Source organism: Hyaena hyaena, unplaced genomic scaffold (assembly GCF_003009895.1).
Source record: "Hyaena hyaena isolate Hyena2069 unplaced genomic scaffold, ASM300989v1 scaffold_121, whole genome shotgun sequence".
NCBI lineage: Eukaryota > Metazoa > Chordata > Mammalia > Carnivora > Hyaenidae > Hyaena > Hyaena hyaena.
Window position 1 is genome coordinate 966,543 of NW_024080753.1, and position 24,900 is coordinate 991,442.

The 24,900-nt window shown below is 50.7% G+C and overlaps 1 protein-coding gene across 4 annotated transcripts in view; it reads right to left on the bottom strand.

Moving 5' to 3' along the window:
• ENTPD3 (ectonucleoside triphosphate diphosphohydrolase 3) overlaps nt 1-24,478 on the bottom strand; it is a 37,674-nt gene extending 13,196 nt beyond the window's left edge. For 2 of the 4 annotated variants that reach the window (XM_039237251.1, XM_039237253.1), the window contains exons 1-4: nt 23,579-24,146; nt 18,612-18,739; nt 9,982-10,099; nt 1,794-1,944 (exon numbers count right to left, since the gene is read on the bottom strand). In XM_039237251.1, the coding sequence (XP_039093182.1) occupies nt 1,794-1,944; nt 9,982-10,099; nt 18,612-18,739; nt 23,579-23,618 (437 nt within the window). In that variant the 5' untranslated portion in view covers nt 23,619-24,146. Of the gene's footprint in view, nt 1-1,793; nt 1,945-9,981; nt 10,100-18,611; nt 18,740-23,578; nt 24,147-24,412 lie in introns of those variants that run through there. The other 2 variants (XM_039237250.1, XM_039237249.1) reach the window with 2 other exon arrangements.
• Nucleotides 24,479-24,900: the final 422 nt, after the last annotated feature.

Sequence of the window (24,900 nt, forward strand, 5' to 3'; positions counted from 1 at the left end):
TCCCAAGTGGAGAACTTCCTATTCCATGGTTTTTGCCATGGGCTAGAAGTCTTCGTGTCTTCTAATTATTCCTCACTGAGAGGAGGGGAGAAAAGGCAGCTAAGAAAAAGTCGGATGCTTTGTTTCCTTAAAAAAGAAAAGGCAATGGGGCGCCTGGGTGGCTTAGTCGGTTAAGCATCCGACTTTCGCTGAGGTCATGATCTCGCGGTTCGTGGGTTCGAGCCCCGCGTCGGGCTCTGTGCTGACTGCCAGCTCGGAGCCTGGAGCCTGTTTCAGTCTGTGACTCCCTCTCTCTCTCTGACCCTCCCCTGCTCACGCTGTCTCTCTCTCTCCTAGAAATAATAAAAAAAATTAAAAAAAAAGAAAAGAAAAAAAGAAAAGGCAGAAGGAAGGAATTTCTGTATCATTTCTTTCAGGTAAATGCAATAATTTTGGAACACCCTGCAGATTCCAAGGGGAGCAAAGAAATTCAACTTTTTCCCACATTCTGATCGGTCCACCAGGATTGAGGGATAGAAACAAGGAGAGGAAAACCTCAGGGAAAAGGCCTAATCCGACCGAGGGTGCTTTGTGCTTTCTTCTAATGACCATGTTGAAGTGGCTCTGTCTGTCTGTCTGTCTCTGTGCATCTGCTTTATGCCCACACATAGAATTTTATGTTACTGTCACTCCAGACAAAGTGGGTTTGCAGCACTGACTGTCATCTTTGGGGGATAAGCCTTATTTTCACAGTTCACAGCAGGTTTTTACCCTGGGTAGATTTTTCAGTTTGATTTTTTTAAAAATTTATTTTTCTTGCGGGACCTGGGTGGCTCAGTCAAGTGTCTGGCTCTTGATTTCGGCTCAGGTCATGGCCTCAAGGTTCGTGAGTTCGAGCCCCACATCAGGCTCTATGCTGACAATGCGGAGCCTGCTTGGGATTCTCACACTCCCTCTCTCTCTCTGCCCTTCCCCTGTGAGCTCTCCCTCTCTTTTTCTCAAAAATAAATGCACGGTAAAGAAAAAAGAAATGTATTCTCTTAAAAAAATAAAAACTATTTTTCTTTTATTTCAAGGTCAAGGAGCTACAATCATGGGGAAAAAAGAGAAACAGGCATTAGAAAACAGTGCACGTGGGCGAAGCGTCATGGCTACAAGTTTAGAAGGAACTGCTAAGTTGCACGCAGTGAGCTGTTTGTTTCCTAATAGCTCAAGGCTTTGACTGAGTTGAAGTGCACCAATTCCACTATTTTTTTTGGGGGGGGGGAGGGGAGGGTCAGAGGGAGAAAGAAAACCCCAAGCGTGTCAGTGTGGAGCCTGACGTGGGGCTCAATCTTACAATGGCGAGGTCATGACCTGAGCTGCAATCGAGTCGGACGCTGAACCGACTGAGCCACCCAGGCGCCCCAGTGAAGAAACGCTCTTTGAAAGCAGATGCCGGTGGGACCGTGTGCGTGAGAAGCTACGGAACTCTGGGGACAGCTGCCGGCACGCCGGGGTCAGAAGACTAGGCGCCCCAAACGCTTTTCCTTTCCTAAAGCCTAGAAGTATACCCCGCGCGATTTCACCTGCCTCTTCTCCAGAGCTCTCAGGAAAATCACCAAGGTGGTGGGATTCCATGTTATAACAGTTTCTTTCTCGGCATTAAAATAAAGACTAAAAGTTTCCCAACTTTGGAAGCCTAAATTCAAGGCAGAGACCATGGGCTCCTTTCCTTCGGGTTTGTTCCCAGGCACAGGGTCACGTTCCTGGCAAGGTTCGTCACATCCTTGCTTTCGGTCGGATGGGCTCCTGGGGGCCAGCCCAGCCCTTACCTCAGCAGGCGCATCCCAGCCGTGGCCCCCAGGTAAGCGCGGGTGGATCCATGGAGGTGGCCTGGAATCTGCCCCTTGACTTTCTGCATGCAATCCTCAAAGGCCTTGGGGGCGTCCTGGGGGTTCTTCCCATAGCTGGAGACCCCCGAGCCTGAGGAGCAAGCAGTCAGCACTTCTTAGCATTCCCGGGCGCCGGCAAGGGCAATACAGACTCTACATAAAAAAACAGATCGGCTCTGGGCATTAACGGGCGTGAGTAGGGGGTTGAGAACGGGTGGATGTGCTAAGGCCCGTGGGGTCACGCCGTGGAGTCAACTCTCCAAATACGGAAGGAAGGAATTACGAAAGTGAAACAGTGAGGCAGGAAGGCCTCGAGACGGAAATGCGGACATAAAGGCGGTGGGGGGAGTGGGACGACGAACCCCGTGGTGCCCGCCTCCCACCTCTCACAACGGGCACCTCTGGTGTCACCTGCTCGCTGTCCCCACAGAGCGAACTGCAGAGATGTTATCATTTCGTTCTTAAAACATGTCAGTTTGCTTCGCTAAAAGGCAAAAATTCTTCTCCTTCTCCTTCTCCGGTTCAGAAATAATCAATCGTTTTGGCTTTTTGCCTCTCTCGTCTTCTTTCACATGACTTGCCTTTTGGTTAAGTCATTTTTTGTTTTGTTTTGGCTTGTTTTAAAGATTTTATTTAAATTTTTAAAAATGTTTATTTTTGAGAGACAGAGACAGAGCATGAGTGGGGGAAGGGCAGAGAGAGAGGGAGACACAGAATCTGAAACAGGCTCCAGGCTCTGAGCTGTCAGCACAGAGCCCGACGCGGGGCTGGAACCCACAAACGGTGAGATCATGACCTGAGCCGAAGTTGGACGCTTAACCGACTGGGCCACCCAGGTGCTCTGGTAAATTCACTTTTTCACAGAATTTCCACTAAATAGGTTTTGAGACGTAGTAAAAGGGGGGGACAGGAAAAATGAAACAAAAATTCAAATCTATGTTCCATGTGTTCAAACACAGAGGGAGAAAGGAATCTTGTCATGATTTATCGTCAGGAAACATTGTGGCATAACTATATGTAATTTAATAAGATGTTATCCTAAACTTTAAGTATAAAAGAAGACCAGAAAGTCCACATTTATGAATTTCAAGAAGAAATCACACACCTAGAGAAACAGACCTATAACCCAAACAAACCCATAACAGAGTTCCTCAATTTGGCCAGAAATCTCCATGAAGCTCACATGAACGATCACAGAGAGAACTGAAAGTAGAGTCAGGCAGGAATTCTTTTAAAGCAGCATGATCCTACTATTATGCCTGTAAAAACTAATGGAATTAAAGTCTAGGTAAGGCGCACATTTTCTGCATATTCATCTTCTCCCTCTCTATGCCCCCACCCTTCTCTTTTTCTCTATCCAGTTTGTTTGAATTATAGTCCAAATAAATTCCATCCACTGCAGTTGGCTAGTATGTTTCTTCAGTCTCCTTTTTAAAAATGTTTATTAATTTTGAGAGAGAGAGAGTGTGTGTGCACAAGTGGAGGAGGGGCAAAGAGAGAGAGAGGGGAGAGAGAGAATCCCAAGCAGGCTCTGCACTGCCAGCGCAGAACCCCATGCAGGGCTCGAACCCACGAACCGCGAGATCATGTCCTGAGCCGAAGTAGGACACTTCACCAACCGAGCCCCCCAGGCGCCCCGGCTCTACTCTGACACTAACTCTCAGATCTGAGCACTTCCTCCACCTTCCCCAGCACCGTTCTAGGTCAGAGCATCTCCCCCTCGGCACCACTGCCATCTGGGGCCGCGCAGGTCTCTGCTGTGGTGCGTCCTGCGCACTGTGCAAGGTTCAGCAGCATCCCCGGCCACCACTAGATGCCAGCAGTGCCACCAACCCCAGCGGGGACAATCAAAACTGTCCCCAGACATTGTTCAATGTTCTCGGCGGAGCAAAATCGCCCCACAGCAGACCACACCACCACAACGTCACGGCTTTGTGACGTCGTAACGTGCACTGGCCTACGAGCTAATAGCTTCCGACCTCAGCCTCTGACCACATGTTCTACATCCAGAACGCTCCATGAAAAGCAGAAGTCATGTCCATGTTAGTTCCGCGGCCAGGATCTCCCAGTGGCTGCCAGGATACTCTGGTGAAAACGCCCCTGAGGACAAGTCGGACCCCTCACTGCATCTCCGGGCCTCCACGAGCTGCCCTCGGCCACAGTGCTGGCCTCACTGCTCCCCTTTCCTGCACCATTCTCCCTGCCCCCGTCACCCTGGCCCCTTTGCCTTTCCTGGAAAATGCTGAGCGGCCTCCACTCCTGGCCTTTCCCCTTGCCAGGCCCTCTGTTCAGCACATTCTTCCCTCAAAAATGTGAATGTCTCACACTCTTCTTTCACTTTTGCCTCTGCTTGACTGTCTCCTCCTCTGTCCTTCCCTGGTGACACTGTCTAAAGCAGCATGACCGCGCTCTGCCCGCCTGCCTCACTGATTTCCCCTTTCAGCCCTTCGCCCTGACGTGTTTTTATACCCATTTATGAGCTAGCTCCGTGATTTGAATGTAAGTTCCACAACAGCACAGACTTTGCTTATTTTATTTATTTATTTACCTTTTATTTTTTATTTGTTTTTATGTATGTTTTAAAATTTTTTCTGTTTATTTTCTGAGAGGCAGAGAAAGCGAGAGCGGGGGAGGGTCAGAGAGAGAGGGAGACACAGAACCCGAAGCAGGCTCCAGGCTCTGAGCTGTCAGCACAGGTCCCGACGCGGGGCTCGAACTCATGAACCGTGAGATCATGACCTGAGTCGAAGTCGGACGCTTAAACGACTGAGCCACCCAGGTGCCCCCATTTTCTATTTGTTTTTAAATAAGCTCTATGCCCAATGTGAGGCTTGAACTCATGACCCCAAGATCAAGAGCCCACTGACTGAGCCAGCCAGGTGCCCTGTATATTTCATTTTAGAATCCCCAGTGTCAAGGACATACTGGCATACAGTCGGCACCCAATTCATATTTGTTAGATAAATGAATAAATGAATCGATCAGTCAATGAGATTTTCAAATCAGTATGAAACTATGCTAAGGGGATCGTGTAGTTCAATCTGGATCGGCCAGAGCCGGTCTCTGGAAGGGACTGGGTAAGAGGAATGCTGGGATGTCAGAAGTTGGGGCACCTGAGCATGTCACCTATTTGCATAACGCCCCGTAAGCCTCCTAGAGAGAAGACGAGATTGGGCTCACTGGCTCATGGGATCTTGGGATTCACAACCCTAAGAAAGGAGGGTTGGAACTACTATTCCAGTCTGGAGAAAGGGGGTTGGACAGATAACATAAGACTTACTCGAGGTAGGACAGAAGCAGGAGACGTACCCAAGCAAAGGATGCTTTCAAAACTGTAGACATCGGGTCCCCAAAGCAACTCCTTAAGGTATTTCAGTGGAGGAGCTGGTAACTATTAGGCCCCTGTGGAGTTTAAAGACCTTTAGGGGCGCCTGGGCGGCTCAGTCGGTTGGGTGCCCGACTTCAGCTCAGGTCATGATCTTGCGGTTCATGAGTTCGAGCCCCACATCAGGTTCTGTGCTGACAGCTCGGACCCTGGAGCCTGCTTCTGTGTCTCCCTCTCTCTCTGCCCCTCCTCCGCTCACGCTCTCTTTCTCTCTCAAAAATAAATAAACATAAAAAATTAAAAAAAAAAACAAGAACTTTAAGCACCGGTTTAAAGGGAACACGTGAATGTCCTCTGAGCGGAGGCAGCAGCAGACATAAGCATGGCACGCCGAGAAAGAGATGCGGGGCCTCTAGGGGACCAGTGCCCTCCGGGGAATGGCTTTACAACGAGCAGCCAGGGCTTTAGACACCAGCATGGGGACCGGCAGCTGAGGCAGCACCCGATGAACTCAGGAAAAGAGCAGCAAATGAGGAGGACGATACTCACCAGGTCCCCCTCCCCCCAAGAAAGAAACCTCCGAGAGCCTGGGTATCTGGGATACATTGTGGGGCAAGCAAGCACTCACCACCCCAGGCGGGGGAGCCCTGGAAAATTTGCAACTGGCAAACCAGAAACCCAAATTATCCTTGCAGAAGCCACGTGTCTTCAAGGCAATGGCACTTGCCAAACTTCGACTCTGTATTTTGAGATTTAGTTTGTGGTCTTCTGGTCATCTGGAGCACATATATGGATCCTGAGGCTACTGCGATCAAAGGGAAGACTCATTTATGGATGTGGTGTGGGCTCCCTGTCCCTGCCCCTCCCCTAAATCACATCCAGGGTGGCCAAGGGCCCCTTCCATGAAGGTCACATGTCCCCATGAAGGTCGCATGTCCCCCTACAGCCAGAAGATCATCAGGACTGACTTGGCTGAATTGCTCTCTGGGTCTAAAGACAGATCTGGGTGAGACTAACTTCTCGGCAAGAATATCCACCGGGAGCTCTAGAATGTCCTGGCCCTTGAATAACAATAGCTAACACTTACTAAGTGCTTACTGCATGCTGTGCATTTGCTACCTGCTTTACATACACATGTCATTGAATCTTCAAATGATTCCTACGGGATGGTGTTACTATTCTCATGCTTCTTATTTTAGAGATGAAGAGGCCAAGACCCAGAGCGGTTAGGAACATCCCAGAACTCACACAGGAGGGATGAGTCTTAATGATCACTCTACACTGCCCTCTCTTTTTTTGACGTGGCTGCTCTCACCTTTCAAAACGAGCATCCCGCTACCCTCTTTCATGCTCGACGGTGAGGAAATGGCTCAGAAGTTAGGACCACAGAGTTGGGGTCTCTGGCTGGGCTCCGAGCACGGCTGTGGCCGCCTGTGCCTTGTGGACAACAATCAGTCAGTTCTCAGGAAACACCCCAGTGCCCTGTGGGCCCAGAGAGCTGCCAAGCAGGCGCCCCTTCAAACAACGGCTTAGCGTCTCAGCCGCCAGCTCCTTCGTGCGGCCTTCGCCGCAGGGAGCCGCCTTGCCCGACGCCCTTTCCAGGACGGCGACATGGAACCACCGATGGCAACAGCGCTGTCGCAGCCCAGCCAACTCAGGCCACGCAAGGCACCTGACTGCCCCGAGCCCTGTCAGGCCCACGTGGCGGCGTGACTTCTCTTCCCTCCAGCCCTCCCGCTCCCCCTCCCTCCCGCAGGTGCGGCTCTCTAAGAATTACCTTCCATCCCAAACTCTGTCTCAATATCTGCTCACTGACACCCTAACCTGGACACCCAGGTACCAGGGAAGGTGAGCTCCTGGCTGCTCTCCGTTGAAGGTCGGATGATCAGAACCCACCCTGTTATTCAGAGAACTCTGTTAGTCTCGCCGTGGGAAAGGCTAATTCTGCTTGCCAGCTTTATCAGTGCTGGAACCCCCAGAAGTTATTATCTTTGGGCAGCTCGTGGAGGCAAGTGAAGGAGGCTGCTTGGGGCCGGGGGAACCGGTCCAGAGTCTACTCTGTTGTCCTGTGGGCTGGGGCGCCGACACATTCAGGACGTGTTCACATCCTGGCCAGGAAGCGCTAGGCCAAGTCAAAGATCATGATGGTCTAAAGAGGGAGGTTTATAAATTTTTTAATGTTTTATTTATTTCTGAGAGACAGCGAGCGAGCATGAACTGGGGAGGGTCACAGAGAGAGGGAGACACAGAATCTGAAACAGGCTCCAGGCTCCGAGCTGTCAGCACAGAGCCCAACATGGGGCTTGAACTCACAACCCGTGAGATCATGACCTGAGCCAAAGTTGGATGCTTAACCGACTGAGCCCCCAGGCACCCCTAAAGAAGTAGGCTTATAAAAAGGCGCACCCATAAGTGATGAATCCCTGGGTTCTACTCCTGAAGCCAATACTACACGGTATGTTAACTTGAATTTAAATAAATAAATTTAAAAAATAATAAAAAGGCACACACAGACACACACTCGCTAACTGGGGTTGGCTATGTGCACTAAAGACTTAACTGTGGGGTACTTGAGTGGCTCAGCTGGTTAAGCATCTGACTCCTGGTTTCAGCTCAGGTCATGATTTCATGGTTTGTGGGTTTGAGCCCCACATCGGGCTCTGCACTGACAGTGTGGAGACTGCTTGGGATTCTCTCTCTCCCTCGCTCTCTACCCCTCCCTCATTTGTTCTCTCTTTCTCCCCCTTCTCAAAAATAAATAAATAAACATTAAAGAAGACTTAATTGCTAAAGAACAAAATTATAAAACTTTGAAGAACATCTTTATGATATTTATAAACATATAAATATACATATATTTATATCATATATGATATGACCTCAGGCTAAAGGATTTCTTAAATACACAAGAGCAAACCCATAAAAGAGAAGACTGGTAATTATGCCTACATAAAAATACTTCTGTTTATCAAAAGACACAACGAAGAGACTTAAGAAGACAAACCATTCGCTGTGAGAAAATATGAGAACAATAATGCTGGCTAAGCACTCATATTCACAACATGTATAATGAACTCCGGGGGCGCGGGTGGCTCAGTCAGTTAAGTGTGTGACTTCAGCTCAGCTCATGATTCATGGGTTCAAGCCCCACCCTTGGGCTCTGTGCTGACAGCTCAGAGCCTGAAGCCTGCTTCAGATTCTGTGTCTCCCTCTCTCTCCGCTCCTCCCCTACTCACGCTCTGTCTCTCTCTCGCTCTCAAAATAAACAAACATTAAAAAAATAATAAAAAGGGGCGCCTGGGTGGCTTAGTCGGTTGAGCGTCCGACTTTCGCTTAGGTCATGATCTCGCGGTTCGTGGGTTCGAGCCCTGCATTGGGCTCTGTGCTGACTGCCAGCTCAGAGCCTGAAGCCTGTTTCAGTCTGTGACTCCCTCTCTCTCTGACCCTCCCCTGCTCATGCTGTCTCTCTCTCTCTCTCCTAGAAATAAATAAAACATTAAAAAAATTAAAAAAAAAATAATAAAAAAAAGAACTCCAGTGAGTCAGTGAGAAAAAGTCAAGCAACTCAGTAGAAAAGTGAGCAACACGAGCAGGAATTTCACAAAAACAGAAATGGTCATGTGAAACATAAATATAAAATATATAAGCATATTTATAATTTATAATGTTAAAAGTAAATTAAAATATAAATATGCTCAACCTTATCCCTTAATCGTCCTTTCCATAATCATGGAAATACAAATGTCCATCGACAGGGAAGAACGTATGAGCTTCTGTGACTCCCTCTCAACCCAGATGGATCTTAAAAACCCAAAGTTCATGAATAAAGCGAGTTACAGAAGAATAAACATTGACTCCGTTTATGTGTATACCTGTTTGACCCTGCCTTCAAAAACAGGAAAAACTAAATGCATAAGGACAAAAGAATATAAGAAGGACAAGGAAACAGTGAATATAAAATTCAGGCTATGCTGTGGAGGGCCGTTAGAGGTGCCGAGACTGTTCTGTCTCGGCGGGGTGGTGGTGGGGGGGGGGTGGTATCTCAAGGCCAAATCCAGTTTGTACACCCTTTTTTGTACAGCCTGTGGGCTAAGACAGTTTTTAGGGGGAAAAATTAAAATAGTGTGTTGTGACACTCGAAAATGACATGAAATTCAAACTCTCAGGGTCCATGAATCAAGCTTTACTGGACCAGAGATGCCCGTCTGGTTACCGACGGTCCATCCATCTGTACCGCCGCCACCCCACCCCCACCCCGACACGCACGGCCAAGGAGAATGCAGTTTCCCTGCTGGAATACAGTTCTCCACGACCCTCTCATGTTTCTGCACGTCTTACGAGCAGAGGCCCCGACTGCCTTTGTTCCGGATTATATTTTCAAAGCTCAGAAGATAGATTCCCCCCGGATCAAAAGGCAGCCGTTATCAATGTGTCAGATTCCCTAATCTCGGGCCCCCTCCTCTGTAGTACGACCCACTGTGCCAGCAGATGCTGCCCGGCCCCCCTTACATCACCTGGGGCAAAGTGAGGCTCAGGGAACCAGCACGAGAAAATGCCGACGCTTGGCCCACTGCTGTTACCGTGAGGGGGAAACCGTCCTTCGTTCTGGCCCAGGAGATGCGTGCCTTCCGCCGGCATTCGCGCAAGTGCGGCGTCTGCACAGGGTGGCGTGTGTCCCTGATGCCGCGCCCGGTGCTCGCTCCCTGGCTCCAGGCAGCTTCCTGGGGTCCCTCAGGCCTCCAGGGATCCTCAGGACTCCCGCTGGCTTCCCCGTGGGCCTCCCGCACACAGTCTGGGCCTTACCTTTCACACTACACTTGAAGCTTTGGCTGACCACTCCAGTGTTATTCTCCTTCTCTGCTGGCCACTGATAGACGTACACGGTGGTTCTGGAAGACCCGGCATCGAGCACGATTCCATACTGAAAAGAGGGGGAAGGGAGAGTCAGAAGTGGACTGGGCTTCTCTGAGGACTCTTTTCCGATGGGCCACTGAGAAGCCCAAATGCTCTCAAGCGCTTAATCCACCCTGTTTCATTTGGAGAGGCGCTGGCCAAGGGGAAAAACCGAGTTTCTGCAAGCCAACTTGGTCTCCTTGGGCTGTGGGGGAAGGAGACGGGGTGGGTGGGTCAGGTGCCCCGGGGCATGGCTCTCACCCCTGGCCTACATTAGAATCGCCCGGGGAGTGTTAGAAACTCCCAGTGCCAAGGCCACATCCTAGACCCCGGAAATCCGAGTCTCTGGGAGTGGACCCAGGCACCCACAGTTCCTAAAGCTCGCTGGTGATTCCGACATGCAGCCAAGGCTGAAAATTCATACTCCGAGGATCTTGTGTGTCCCTGATGCTTCCTCATCCAGACCTCTGAGGTGGGGGACAGAAGCCAGTGAAAACAGTCAGTCACCTGTTGCCCTCCGTTCTTCAAACTTCCAGGCCCGTAAGCCTGGAAGTAAACATAAGAAATTCTCGCAGGGTGCCAGGGTGGCTCAGTCAGTTAAGCGTCCGACTTCGGCTCAGGTCATGATCTCACAGTTTGTGGGTTCGAGCCCCATGTTGGGCTCTGTGCTGACAGCTAGCTCAGAGCCTGGAGCCTGCCTGAGATTCTGTGTCTCCCTTTCTCTCTGACCCTCCCCTGCTCATGCTGTCTCTCTCTCTCAGAAATTTAAAAAAAGAAAAAAGAAATTCTCACAAGGGAGAATCAATACTCAATATCTACATTATTGATGCTACATCAATAACTGCAGTAGCCTTCAGAACAAAAGCATTCGTAATTAAACAAACTAATGCTGACACACCGTCCCACTTTGGTAACACGGCGCACGAACACGCAGACAGCAGGCAGAGCCAGGGCGAGCCGTGCACAGGAGAGCCGGCTGGGAGGCCTGGGCCATCTCCCCGGCCTCAGGCAGCACCAGGAAGCTTCTTCCCTGGGGGCAGGCCGTGGACCCAGCCTGAGTGGGAAAGAGCATGCATGAGCAGCCTATGGGGATTGGAATGAGTAATGCTGACCCAGGTCAGTATGTGCCGGGGCCTGGAGTCAGCCCAGGGCAGCAGAGGCTTCTGGAGCTTTTCTCCAATCCCACTGCTGTTGGGTTAGGCCAGCTGGTCTCAGGGAGGAGGATGGATTTGGCTTCTGGAAGCAGGTCGAACTCAGATGGGTGCTTGCTTGCTTTGCGACTCTAGGTGGTAAGAGGCCCAGCTGCTGTGGGTCTACTCGTCCTCAGAGAACTTAACTTTCAGAAGTAAACAGACCCTGTTTACTGACACTCAGCGGCTGCTCAATAAACACAGGCTACATGGAGAGATGAATAAAGCAAAATAAACAAACAGAATTATGAAGCAAGGACAAGGGGAAAGAGAAGTAAATAACACCCCTCAAATCCCACGATTGCGGTAACACCTTGTTACAGATTTTTTCCTAACGGTCTTCTGTGCAAACAGCTCCATACATGAAAACGTGGGTAGACAGATGCTTCCAATTCGGTCCAGGATTATGCTGTACGTGGTCTTTTCCAATGCTCTTTTCTGACTTATATATCCTGCACATCTCTTGCTGCCAGTAAAAATGCTGACATCACTTTCAATACATTCCCCACATCTTCTGTGAGAGGTACAGCAATTTAGCTAACCAGTTCCCTGATTCTAGACGCTTGGGAGGGCTCCAACCTTCTACTATCAAGAAATGCTTGTTTCGTCTGAAATGGGACCAAATAAAAACATGTTGCTCCAGCTCCTCAATCACAGCTTTCCCATCATATTGAGACGGAACATGCTGTGCCCTTGGTACTTGAACTTAGACACCGTCCTAATCTCAGCCTTCAGTCTGATGAATGCTGACGGGGATCCTGACGTGACAGCCCCGGTGAACAAGGGAGGCACTGCCCACAGCCCGCTCCCCGGGAGATTAATGCGCAGGTGGAGCTGAGGGAAACCGGGGGCTCGAGAGATCTGAGCCTCCCTACCAGCCACTTCCTCCCCTTCCTCCTGCCGCCCCCCTCCACCGGCCCCTCTACACCCGGTACTGATACAGGAGGGAGCACACGTGAGCAGCCGCTCCACACGGACCCCCCCCTTCCCAGAGCTTCTGGATGGATCCCAGCTCTTCACAAAGATGCATTTCCCTGTGAAGGGAGCTTGGGGCTGCCGTGCCCAGATCAGTAGGCCAAATGGCAAGGCCATTTTCACTCTCATCTCATCCCATCTCATCCCAGCTGGGATCCAATTTTCACCAAGGTGGGGGCAGCCAGAGACGTCGGCAGTGAGCCTGGAGACATGGCTGCCGTCGGGCACCTGCCGGATGTGCTGACCGGAGCAGCGCTGAGCCCGGGGCTACTTCTCTGTCATACGCATCCGCCCCAACGCTGTGCACTGACGTTTCCAAAAGTGGAAACACTGGGCTTTACCAGTTTTCAGAGCTCCCTTACCTAAATCAGTGGAGCTCAATGTGGTTTGAGGGAGTGGGTGGGGTGGAGACTGAATTTCATTCAGTTCAGCTAGGCTAGAAGTAGCCCTCTGTCTAATGCAGTATCAGAGAAGAACATGGCTTGAATGTAGAACTGAAGACACACTCAGTGGGTTAACCAAAAGGAAACGGTCTTCCACGTGAACCCCGTGATCCAAAATCAAGGATTGTGTGAGCTTCTAACAAAAGCAAAAGCAAAGGTCATAAGATCATCTTTCTTAGATTATTATCACTCTCATCACCATCAGTCACCATCATCACCATCATCATGATCATCCCTATAGGCATAACAATAGGAATCCGAGTACTAATACACATTTGTGGAGTACTTATAGTACGCCAGGCATTGCCCTAAGTGCTTCAGTGTTGCATTTATTAGGCAGGGGTTGTCATCATTCCCACTTGACATATGGGGAAACTGAGGCTCACAGAGGTAAATAATTGCCCACAGTCACAGACTTGGGCTCAAGCTTGGCTCTTACTGGCCATCAAACCTCTGCACGTAGCCCCTATGCTTTCACTGAGTTCCAAGGAAACCAGTTCTAACCAGATTGACTGCTTAGTAATAAGGTGCTTGGGGCGCCTGGGTGGCTCAGTCCCCTGAGCACCCAATCTCGGCTCAGGTTCTGGCCTCATGGTCTGTGAGATCGGGGCTCTCTGCTCTCAGCTCGGAGCCTGCTTCAGATCCTCTGTCCCCCCCTCTCTGCCCCTCTCCCAATCACATGCATTCTCTCTCTCTCTGTTTCTCAAAAAAAAAAAATAATAATAATAATAATACGGTGCCTGGTGTATATAGCAGACTTTCTTTGCTCAGATAAAAACTCCCTCAAAAGCAAACTTGTAGGTAAGTAGTGTGCAGACTTGGCTCACAGGATCACAGGACCAATGTGAGCAAGGAGCCACATCTTTCTGGAAAGGAGGAAACTAATCATCCAACTTTCATTCTCTAAGGGGTAACCAGGGAGGGTCACAAGGCACCAGAGATCCGGGCAGTGACCCTTGAGGGTTACAAGGGAATGTTTTTTGTTTGTTTGCTTATTTGTTTTTGAGAGAGAGAGCGTGTGAGAACGTGAGTGGTAAAGGACAGAGGGACAGGGAGAGAGAGAATGCCAAGCGGGCTCTGCACTGTCAACTCAGAGCCCAAAGCGGGGCTGGAACCCACACAGCATGACATCATGACCTGAGCCAAAATCAAGAGATGGACACTTAACCGACTGAGCCACCGGGCACCCCTACGAGGGAATGGATTTAGCACAACCTGGTCTCGTGGTTGTGCTTCGGAGAATAACATCCAGGCATGGGGGTGTGACTCAATATGGGCGTCTGACGGGCCCTGAGAAGGACTGCGTAGGCCCCCCTTGAACCGTGATGTCCCGTCGCTGCGAGGGGCATGGCAGTGGGGTGCTGATCATACTGGCCTGAGAAGCTCTAGGGCTTCCAGACAGTTGTGATCGGGGCCAGGGAGGGAGAAGTCTCAGGAGGAAGATGCTGGACTTCCTTGGGGGGCTGAGTGAAAAACAGCAGTGATGTCATCATGTTTACTCTTCAGGCTGGTAGATAAATAAAAATGGTAGATAAATAAAAAATAGATAAATAAAAATAAATAAATAAAAATGGGGGCACGCTGACCCTTGACTAAGTTTCAATAGTTCTGTTCTTAAGCTTAGACAGAGCAGCGTTCGGTAAGCCGAGGCTGGATCTAACAGCCAGCTGGCATGACCTTTCGTTAGGGTGTTAAGGAACATTCCAGCCCCTCACACCTCACCCCCCGGAGAGGCCATTGTGGAGCCGGCCTCTCAGAACCCACTGTCAGCTGTGCACAGAGGAAAACAACGTTCAAGGTATGAAAACACACACATAACAGTTTAAAGCCCTTGAATTCACTCAGCTTCACTTCCACAACTGCCCTTCCCACCCCAGCACACACCGCAGAGCAGAACACAGAGGCCTGTCCTCAACCTGAGAAGGGCTGCGCGTGCAATGTTCTTTCAAGTGGCCCGTTCTGGCCCTGGTCCCACTGGCTCAGAACATCTGTCTCTTCTCACATTTAAAACACCCAGTTAGGCAGAGTGAGTCTTCATTCTTGTCCCCTACACCTGTGACTGGGGGCTGACGAGCACGACTCTGAGGAGACTGCAAATCCCCTCTCTGAACTGTCTGTGAATCAGTGAGCGTGTGTCTTCTGGTGCTTCGTTTAGAAGGACCCTCGTTCAAGGCCCGTGTTCTCTGATCTCGTTTCTTCCGCGCCACATCTGCTATTTCCAGTCCGTGCAACCGTGAGAAGCTAGCTGCCCTTTCTGCTCCTCTGTCTTCTCACCCGTAACTAATCCTGTCTACGGGGAATAGTCACGGAGGGTCCCTGCCCGCATTCCTCAGGGCTGGCCGCCGTGACACCCAGCCATGCACTTTCCACCTGCCCCACGGCTTTCGCTAGTGGCCGAGCCCCCCTGAGCCCACAGCGTGCCGAAAACACTAGGCGGTTGACGCCATCCAGGGAGCAGCCGCTCCGCCGATGACTCGTGGAAGCTGGTTGTGTAAGTATGTCCTTCAGGTATTCTAGATGCCCTTGGGTAGAGGACAACCCTGGGTTGAGTTCTGCACTGGCTCCCAGAGACCCTCCACAGCACTGGGACCCCGCGGCCCACAGGGGGAACCTGCTGGTAGCAGGTCCTCCATCGGTTGCCTTCCCTCCTGTCTCTCTTCCCCACCCCCTACCTGTGCCCTGCTCACATCGCCGATCAGGGGGACCCACCTGACCCAGGATCATGAGGCATGTGTGGTCCTCTCTTTCAATGGTAGCCTCCTTGCTGCCCTGGGGTCTACTTTGCTCTACTCAGTGTATTCTTCTGGTCTAATTCCTCCGTGCCTCTGCAGTATGAACAGGGGACTTACCGCTTGCCTCCCAGAACAAGTGGAAGCTAGCGGCTGGCAACTGCCTTCACCAACCCATCCTTAACTTCTGTAGGGCCTGAGAGAAATTTTTTTTTTAAATATTTTATTTATTTTTGAGAGAGAGATGGAGACAGCATGAGCAGGGGAGGATCAGAGAGAGAGGGAGGCACAGAATCTGAAACAGGCTCCAGGCTCCGAGCTGTCAGCACAGAGCCCGACGCGGGGCTCGAACCCACGAACCGTGAGACCATGACCTGAGCCAAAGTCGGACGCTCAACCGACTGAGCCACCTATGCGCCTCTGAGGGAAAATTTTTTATTTTTTTTATTTTTTTAATCTTTTTTTTTTTTTTTTTTTTTAATTTTAGGAGAGAGAGAGAGACAGTGTGAGCAGGGGAGGGTCAGAGAGAGAGGGAGTCACAGACACTGAAACAGGCTCCAGGCTCTGAGCTGGCAGTCAGCACAGAGCCCGACGCGGGGCTCGAACCCACGAACTGCGAGATCATGACCTAAGCGAAAGTCGGACGTTCAACCGACTAAGCCACCCAGGCGCCCCTGAGGGAAAATTTTTTAAATGAAGACTTTTACTCTCCCTCCACCTCCCACCCATCCTCACCCCACCCCTGGCAAATCCACAAAGAGCCTCATGCACCCGGATGTTGACTATAGAAGGTGGGACAGCTCCCCACATCTGTGCTCTGTCTACACTCCCTGCAAATGGCCGCCCCTTTGCCAGCCCTCAGACCAGCGGTGAGGCCAGCCCTCAGGAGGAGGGCCACACAGACCCTGGGTCCTGGAGTCCCAGGCACCACAGCACGTTCTAGAAGGGGATGCAGGAGTCTGGGGGGGAGAGGGAGAAACATGGAATACAACTAGAGCTGGTTCCTCTGAAATACGGGGTGCAAGAGTGGTTTCTGGGGGTTAAGAGTAGTATTAGCCTTCCCCCCAGCTGGGGTACTTCCAACCCCCAGTTCAGCACGCCTTCCTGCGTCTGCCCTCACCGCCCCCACCTACCCCTCCTGTGCAAAGGAGGGTGAGTTCCTCTATCAGAGGCCAGTGGCTCCCCGGGTCCCTCATCCTGAACGTAGGACCAGGGAGAGGCGGGAGGTGAGTGAAGCAAGCCCTGGCCTTGGGAACGGGAGGGACAAGGTTTCAGTTCCGGTCCCGCCATCCACTGGCCAAACCCATGTTTCCTCACTCGCAAAGCGGGGGCGACACTGCCTGCTTTGTCCCCTGCTATAGCTGCCGCAAAGGTTACAGGAGATAATTCGGGGAAAAGTGCTCACCAAGCTGGACAGTTTACAAAGCCTAAGGAGATAGTATTACTCCGGGTTGCCATCCTGACTGTATACAGTTTAGGGAAGAAGACAGTGCCCGGAGCTTGGGAAAATGGCTTCTCCGGGCCTTGGCCAATGTCTTCAGACAACCAGGTAATTTGTTTCCCTCCCATCACTGGACAGTTGTGTAAGGTTTCTTTTTTTATTTCTTTTTTTTTTAGTATTTTTTATTTATTTCTAGGAGAGAGAGAGACAGCACGAGCAGGGGAGGGTCAGAGAGAGAGGGAGTCACAGACAGAAACAGGCTCCAGGCTCTGAGCTGGCAGTCAGCACAGAGCCCGACGCGGGGCTCGAACCCACGAACCGCGAGATCATGACCTAAGCGAAAGTCGGACGCTTAACCGACTAAGCCACCCAGGAGCCCCTCTTTTTTTATTTCTTCATGCTATTCATGGGGGGCGGAGATTTTTTTAAGTGTATTTATTTTGAAAGAGAGAAAGTGTGTGAGAATGAGCAGGGGAGGAGCAGAGAGAGAGGGAGAGAGAATCCCAAGCAGGCTTCACACTGTCAGCGCAGAGCCCAACACAGGGCTTGATCTCATGAACCATGAGATCATCACTTGAGCTGAAATCAAGAGTCGGACGCTTAACCAACTGAGCCACTCAGGTGCCCTGGGGGGGGGGGCTGAGATTCTTAAGTAAAATGTCCCATAAAAGAGCCAAATGCCATTATCTAAAGGAGATTTTACTATAATCCTTCAGAAGAGCAGCCCCAGAATGGTAGGTCAAACTTACCTACAAAGCTGAGTTAATATTAGTTTCTTTTTTATCTTATAAAAATTTAAAAAGCTTCTATTTCAAATATAGCCTTCGAACAGTCACTAAGAGCAGGAAGACATGGAAAGGACTCATGAGATCAAGGGTAAGGGCTAAATGAGATTCAAATAACAGTTGATTTTCTTGGCTCCTACAGCCGTCTAGCTGAGAAGGGCTTTTACATTTTTAAAGAGTCATGGGAGACCAAAAATAACAATAAAAAAGAATATATGTGACAGAGACTATAATTACCTTTAAAGCCTAAAATATGTAGTATTTAGCCCTTGACAGAAAAAGCTCGCCAACGTCTGCCCAATGACTGAAGGACTCTCTTCCCCTTCATTTGACAGCCCTGCACAGGATCACCTCCGATCACCCTTATGTCCAAGGCTGGGGTGGTGTCCATCGTTCTCAGACTGTCGGACACCATCGGAGAGGCCATTTGGGGCCAGACTTATCAGAAGGGCTATGAGTAGCCTCTGAAACTGAGCATAAGGTCCTGAGTTAATTTTTCGAGGGGAAGCGTCAGAGGGATCCTGGCACACTTTTAGACTCAAGAGAGGTTGCACAGATACAACTCAAGGAGACCTTTTAAAGTCACTGATGTCTGGTTCACCAGGTCAGGCTAGTAGAGGAGCTGGGTCTCCTGGTCTTCACCCACGATCAGGGTTGTGTGGTCGTGGGGAATGTACAGACTGCCGGGGCTTTGGTAGCCGTCTGTAATTCTTGGCTACAAGGTCGAGCTTTGGCTCCAACAGTCAGGAGTCGAAGCAAGGCCACACAGTCCTTGGAGAGGCATCACCATTATCGATCTGTGGGGTCAACCATCACAGAGCCAGTACCTCCAACTTCTCCCCTGGGTCTCAGACCAAAGGTCCTTCGGTTCTTCCTTGGTCTTCCCCCACTGGGGATGGGGTCACTCATCTGATTCATGGCCTTAGAATAACGGATGTCACAGCCCATCCCTTCGGCGCCAATCCCTTTGCACTTACCTTCAGTCCTGGAAGGAGGATCTCTTTATGGTGAAACTGGATGAATGTGAGAGTCACAAGCACCACGACACTCAAAATCAAGACCACCAAGGCGATGACGGCTGGCGTTCGGGAGAGGGCCTTGAAGCCTAACACGGAAAGACGCGGAAGACACATGAGGGGAAAGTAGGGACAAGGCACTGGCTTTCTTTTTAGATCCGTGGGCTGGGTGCACCACTGCATGCCTACGTCACCTCCTCTGGCTTCAGTGAGGCCCACGCGTTTAAGGTGGAGAAGTGACTGGGCTCCAAGGCCCAGTTAGCCTTCCTCCAGAGAGTGAGCTGAAACTCCATTTGCAGAGAAGGTGTGCATGGTTTAGTTTCCTGGTATCTCCCGAAATGTGTTTCGCACATTATCGGTCAGCCCTGAGATGATTTACAATAGCAGTTATTTCAATGTAGATTTAAAAAATGTGAGTTTTCTATTAAAGCGGCTGATATAATATTTCATTTAAAAATAATATCAGACAAGTAAAAAGAGATTAATACTATGATTCAGACATAGTCAATGATTACAAAGTTCAGTACTCAGTGACATACTGTCAAGGAAACAGTAACGTGTATGAATTTCTAACATATTTGAGTTCCTGGTAAGAAGTCAACCTCAGCCAATTTTCCTGTGTCTGCGGTGAAGATATAGGGTTTCACCTACACTTTCACAAAGAAAGAATAAACTACACCCCAAGCCACGTGTCACTTCCAAAGGGGTCATATCATCTCTGGTATTTGTATTTTAGTAAAAGGTGAAAGATTTATGCGATCTGAAGAGAAACCAGAGTATCTGGTATTTGTGTTTTAATCACAACATGTAAACTATACTAACTTAAAAGCAAAAAAAAAAAAAAAAAAAAGCAGCATATGAATCATCTTTATTTAAATACATAGCCTCGGAATAAAGATAAATTATATCTGTATTCTGTAAAAGTATATGATTATCATGATAGACTAATGATTAATTAATACCACTTAACTAGATCATTTGTAAAATTTTTTTTAATGTTTTATTTATTTTTGAGACAGAGAGAGACAGAGAATGAGAGGGAGAGGGGCAGAGAGAGAGGGAGACACAGAATCTGAAGCAGGGTCCAGGCTCTGAGCTGTCAGCACTGAGCCAGACGCGGGGCTCGAACCACGAATCATGAGATCATGACCTGAGCCAAAGTTGTACACTTAACCAACTGAGCCACCCAGGTGCCCCACTTAACTAGAGCATTTTGACCAGATATTTACTTAGGTCTTCACAAACCAGTATGGGCTAATGGAAATTTCATAAATACAGTAGCAGATATTTTTTTAAAGAAAGAAAGAAACAAATACTGTTCTATACTGAAATGATTCCATTCATGTGAAGTTCTCAAACAGGCTGGTGACTGAGATCAGGACAGTGATTGTCCAGAGGGTTGGGGCAGGGGTTCCCTGGGAAAGAACACAGGGGCACTTTCTCGGGTAACAGAAATGTGCTATATCTTCACAGAATTGTGGGGTATATGGGTGTGTGCTTCTGTCAAAATTCATCAAAACTTTCAAAGCCCTTTGAGGAAAACGTGAAAATCAAAGCAAACCAGCTGCTTAGGTACAATTTCCCTTAAAAAAAAAAAAAAAAAGTCCCATCCTGGGGCGCCTCAGGGGCTCAGTCAGTTTAGTGTCTGATTTTAGCTCAGGTCATGATCTTACAGTTCGTGGGTTCAAGCCCTGTGTGAGGCTCTGTGCTGACAGCATGGAGTCTTCTTGGGATTCTCTCTCTCTCACTCTCTCTCTACCCCTCCCCTGCTTGTGTTCCATCTCTCTCTCTCAAAATAAAGAAATAAACATGGCAAAAATTAAAAAAAAATTTTTAAAATTGCCCCATACTTCATCTTTTGGAAGATGAAGTCACCCAAATTAGGGGCACAACTTAAGATCTATCCATATCACTGTATATAAATTATATATATATATATATGCAGATTTTAATATAAGATTAAAGATTAAGACTATTATTTAGTCAATGAAAATACTGACTAAATAATCGTCTTGGTAGAACTAGTATGACATAAATATAAATGGTGATACCCAATTGGCTAAAATCTGATAAACACGAGCATCACAGAAAGATCACTGGATTCAGAGAATCCCAATATGTCTCTTACCAATTGGGCATTTTATTTCTTTCTTTATTTCTTTATTTATTTAACATAATTGATTGTCAAGACAGCTAACATCCAGTGTATACAGTGGGCTCTTGGTTTCGGGGGTAGAGTTCCATGACTCATCACTTACACACAACACCCAGTGCTCATCCTAACAAATGCCCTCCTCAATGCCCATGACATTTGCCCCTCGCCCCCACCCCCATCAGCCCTCAGTTTATTCTCTGTATTTAAGCGTCTCTTATGGTTTGCCTCCCTGTCTGTTTGAAACAATTTTACCCCTTCTCTTCCCCCATGGTCCTCTGTTAAGTTTCTCAAGTTCCACGTGAGTGAAAATATATGATATCTGTTGTTCTCAGACTTATTCCATTTAGCATAATACACTCCAGTTCATCCGTGTTGTTGCAAATGGCAGGATTTCATTCTTTCTCATTGCCTAGCAGTATTCTACTGTATATATAAGCCACACCTTCTTTATCCATTCATCTGTTGATGGAGATTTGGGCTCTTTCCATAATTTGGCTATTGTTGAAAGCGCTGCCATAAACATCACCAATTGGGCATTTAAATGTAGATGAATTAATCAGGGCGCCTATGTGGCTCAGTCGGTTAATCTGTCCAACCATGATCTCATGGTTCGCAGGTTTGAGCCTCGCATTGGGCTCTGTGCTGACAGCTCAGAGCCTGGAGCCTGCCTCGGATTCTGTGTCTCCCTCTCTCTGCCCCTCCCTGCTTATGCTCTGTCTCTCTCTGTCTCTCAAAAATAAATAAGCCTTAAAAAAATGAATGTAGTTGAGTTAAAATAAAACTAAAAACTCAGTTCCTCAGTCTCACTAGCCACATTTCCGCTATTCCAGAAAGTTCTACTGAGCAATGGATGGTAGATCCTGCCCTATTCTAGAACATTTACTTTTAGATCATACAACCTATGCTTCACTCCTTCATTGTTGCTAGGAGACATTTTTCTGGAAAGAAAAAAGGTCACGTGTCTACGGCCATGTAGAATTAGGTTCCGCCTCAGTATCCAATCCTATCGCGGTACTGACTAGCCGGCGAGCTCAGTCATGTAGGGCATCTCAGTAGATCAGAACAGCCAGCTCTTTTTGCCCATTCTGAATTCCCTGAGGTACAGACACTGCCTGTTACTGAAGATGGTCACTGAACAGGTAAATTCTCCTCCCTTGTCACTGGGAGTGTAAGCCGGCAACGGAGGGCCGTTTGTCCATACTTATCAAAGGTGCAAAGGTGTGTACCATCTGACTTGCAATCCCACTTCTGAGAACTCATTCCACGGAACTAGCTGCGTGTATGCAAAACGACTTGTACCTAAAGTTACTCACTGCAGAACTGTATGTGATAGCAACCAGAGTGAGGCCTGCCCCTGTGGAGTTGACCTTCAGAGCCTCTGAAAGCGTCCCCCATCACTTCCCTGTGAGTCCGGATAAAAGTACGTGAACTAGCCAGACAGCAGTTTACCCACAGACGGAAGTCTCTGCATCCATGTTTAAAGAATATGTCACAGGGGCGCCTGGGTGGCTCAGTCGGTTAAGCGTCTGACTTTGGCTCAGGTCATGATCTCGCGGTTCGTGGGTTTGAGCCCCGCGTCGGGCTCTGTGCTCAACGTTTGCTCAGAGCCTGGAGCCTGTTTCAGATTCTGTGTCTCCCTCTCTCTCTGCCCCTCCCCTGCTAACACTGTGTCTCACTGTCTCTCAAAAATAAATAAATGTAAAAATTTAAAAAAAAGTTTTTAAAAAGAGTATGTCACATGTCAGTGTCAGTTTTAGAGGCTTAAGGCATTCCCCCCCCCCAACAAGAAGTGGCAGAGTTTTAATTTGCTAAGTTAAACAATGTAACAATTTAGTCTGATGGGTGGTGGTAAAATTTCAAAGCGGTTTTTGGGGGAAAACCTGGAAATCAAAGTCAACTAGCTCTTCAGGTACAATTTCCTTCTACAGAACAGATTTGTACCAATTGCCTACTATCCTAAAATCACATCCGTCTGGAAGACTAGAATGCCCAGGTTCGGGTCCTGACGAAGGAACATCTGTCCAGGGCGGGGAGGGGGTGACAGGCAGGCAGCGGCTGACCACACCGCGCGGCCGGCCTCCTCCGTCCTGCGCTTCACCAGTTTCCAGGTAAAAAGCTATGACTCCCTGAAGCAATCCTTTGCCCCAGCAGAAAAGCCTATCACACAGCAAAACGGGCCAGACCAGGACTCGGTCGTTTAGGGGCTGCCGCGCCGGGCTGAGCTGTCATTAGAGTGAACAAACACCGTAATCACAAGGTGTGTAGCTGGCAGTGCGGCGGCCAGGCCCTTCTGGGTTGTACGGGAACAAGTGTAACACACGGTCCCGCAGCGCGTGGGCGAGCTCTGCACAGGTGCCTCCAGCATCAAGGGCATCGGGGGACCGGCTGCCGCCGGCGCTGTAGCAGCTACGACCCTGGGGTGGAGACAGAGCTCGGAGCCAAGTACCTTGCCCTGCATCCCAAAACCGACAGTATTCTGCGGCAAACCTTGCGCACAGCCTGGTAAGGGAAACCACAAACGGCCGCATGAACGGATTATGCAAACCGGAAAAACCATTTAGGCGAAACATGCATGTTACTCCTTGTTTTGTTCGGCTCGGGTGAAAAGCCTTTCTCGGGCCCGAGGAGGGCCCGGCGGTGAAAGCCCGGCAAGCAACCGAGGCTCGGACGGGAGAGCTCAGAGTCGCTGGCGGGCGGCACGCGCGAAAACCCGGGGCCGAGGCGGGGGCTGCGAGCGGCCGCGGCCACACCCGCTCTGCGCCCAGGTACTAACCTGCTTGCTCCCAGGGCCGGCGGGTCAGCACCGCGGACATCCTCCTCTCCGGCTGCGCGCCGACGGGGCTCCAGGCTCCAAGGCCGTGCGGGGTCACCCCCGGCGCGGGGGCGCAGCGACCCGGCGTCCGTGCAGGGCGGGAGGGGGCGGCACGGAGGCCCCGCGCTGCCCCTCAGCCCTGCTTTCAGGCAAAAAGGCTGTGACGCCGTCCAGCAAGATCTCCCTGTGCCGGCAGAGAAGCCCATCCCAAGGCAAACCCGCTTTCAGACCCGCCTCACTTCTTCCGAATCAAAGCCTCCTGGGGGACAGATACACCCGGGGCCTCGCACGTAGCCCCACAGCCAGGCTTCGATTCTAGCGTCCCCTCCCCCGACGCGAGGAAACGAACGGGTTTGCCTACATTTTAAACTCAAAATTAAAATAAAAAGGAGAAGTCGGTCGTTTCCCGCAGACTCTCCACCTGCGCGCAGCCGGCGGGACGCGCCCTCCACCCGGTAAGTCAGCGGCCGAGGCCGGCGCTCCGTCAGCGCCGCAGCCGGGGCCCCGTGGGGCCCGCGACCCCGGAGGACCCCGGGGGCTCCTCGGGGCCGCTGGCGGGAAACGACTGCAAGGGCACCCCGGCCGCGGGATGCGGCGCCCCGGGGTCCGGCGGCCCGGCTCGCGCACTGCGGCCCCGCGCGGCCGGGACGGCGAAGCGCCGGCGCACCCCCGGCCGCCCGAGGTCGGGGCGCGCGCCCCCCGCCGCCCCCCGCCTCCCGCTGCGGATCCCGGCTCCGCCCCTGCCCCCCCAGCCCCCTCCCTCGGCGGCCGGGGCGCGGGGTCCCCGGTCCCCACCTGCGCGCGGGCGGGCGGCGGGGCGAGCTGCGCTGCGGCAGACGGAGCCGGCGGCCAGCGCGGGGGAGGCGCTGCGGGGCGGGGCGGGCGGGCGGCGCGGCGGCTCCGCCCCCTCGGCGGGGTCACGGCCCCGCACCTCTTCCGCACCTCCCCCTTCCAGCGCCCCCCACCCCTCGCGCCAGGACCACCTGGGGGAGGCGAGGAGGGCGTCGCTGCCTGAGCCCCTCCTCCGTCAACGTCAGGGCCGCGAACGCTCGGATCGGTCCTTTGGTTTCCTCCACCCCCCGCGGCCTGACGGGGGGGGGGGAGGGGGGGGCAGCGCTCCGCGGAGGGCGCGCGGCCTGGGGGGGACGCCGGGCAGCGCCTGCGACCTGAGTGCCAGGCTGGCGGGCACGCTGCTCCCGGGTCACTGGGTCGCCGGCCGGTCCTCTCCTGTGGTCTAAAGACCTGGGGTGGCCCTGCCCAAGGGCCCCTCACCGGGTCCTCAG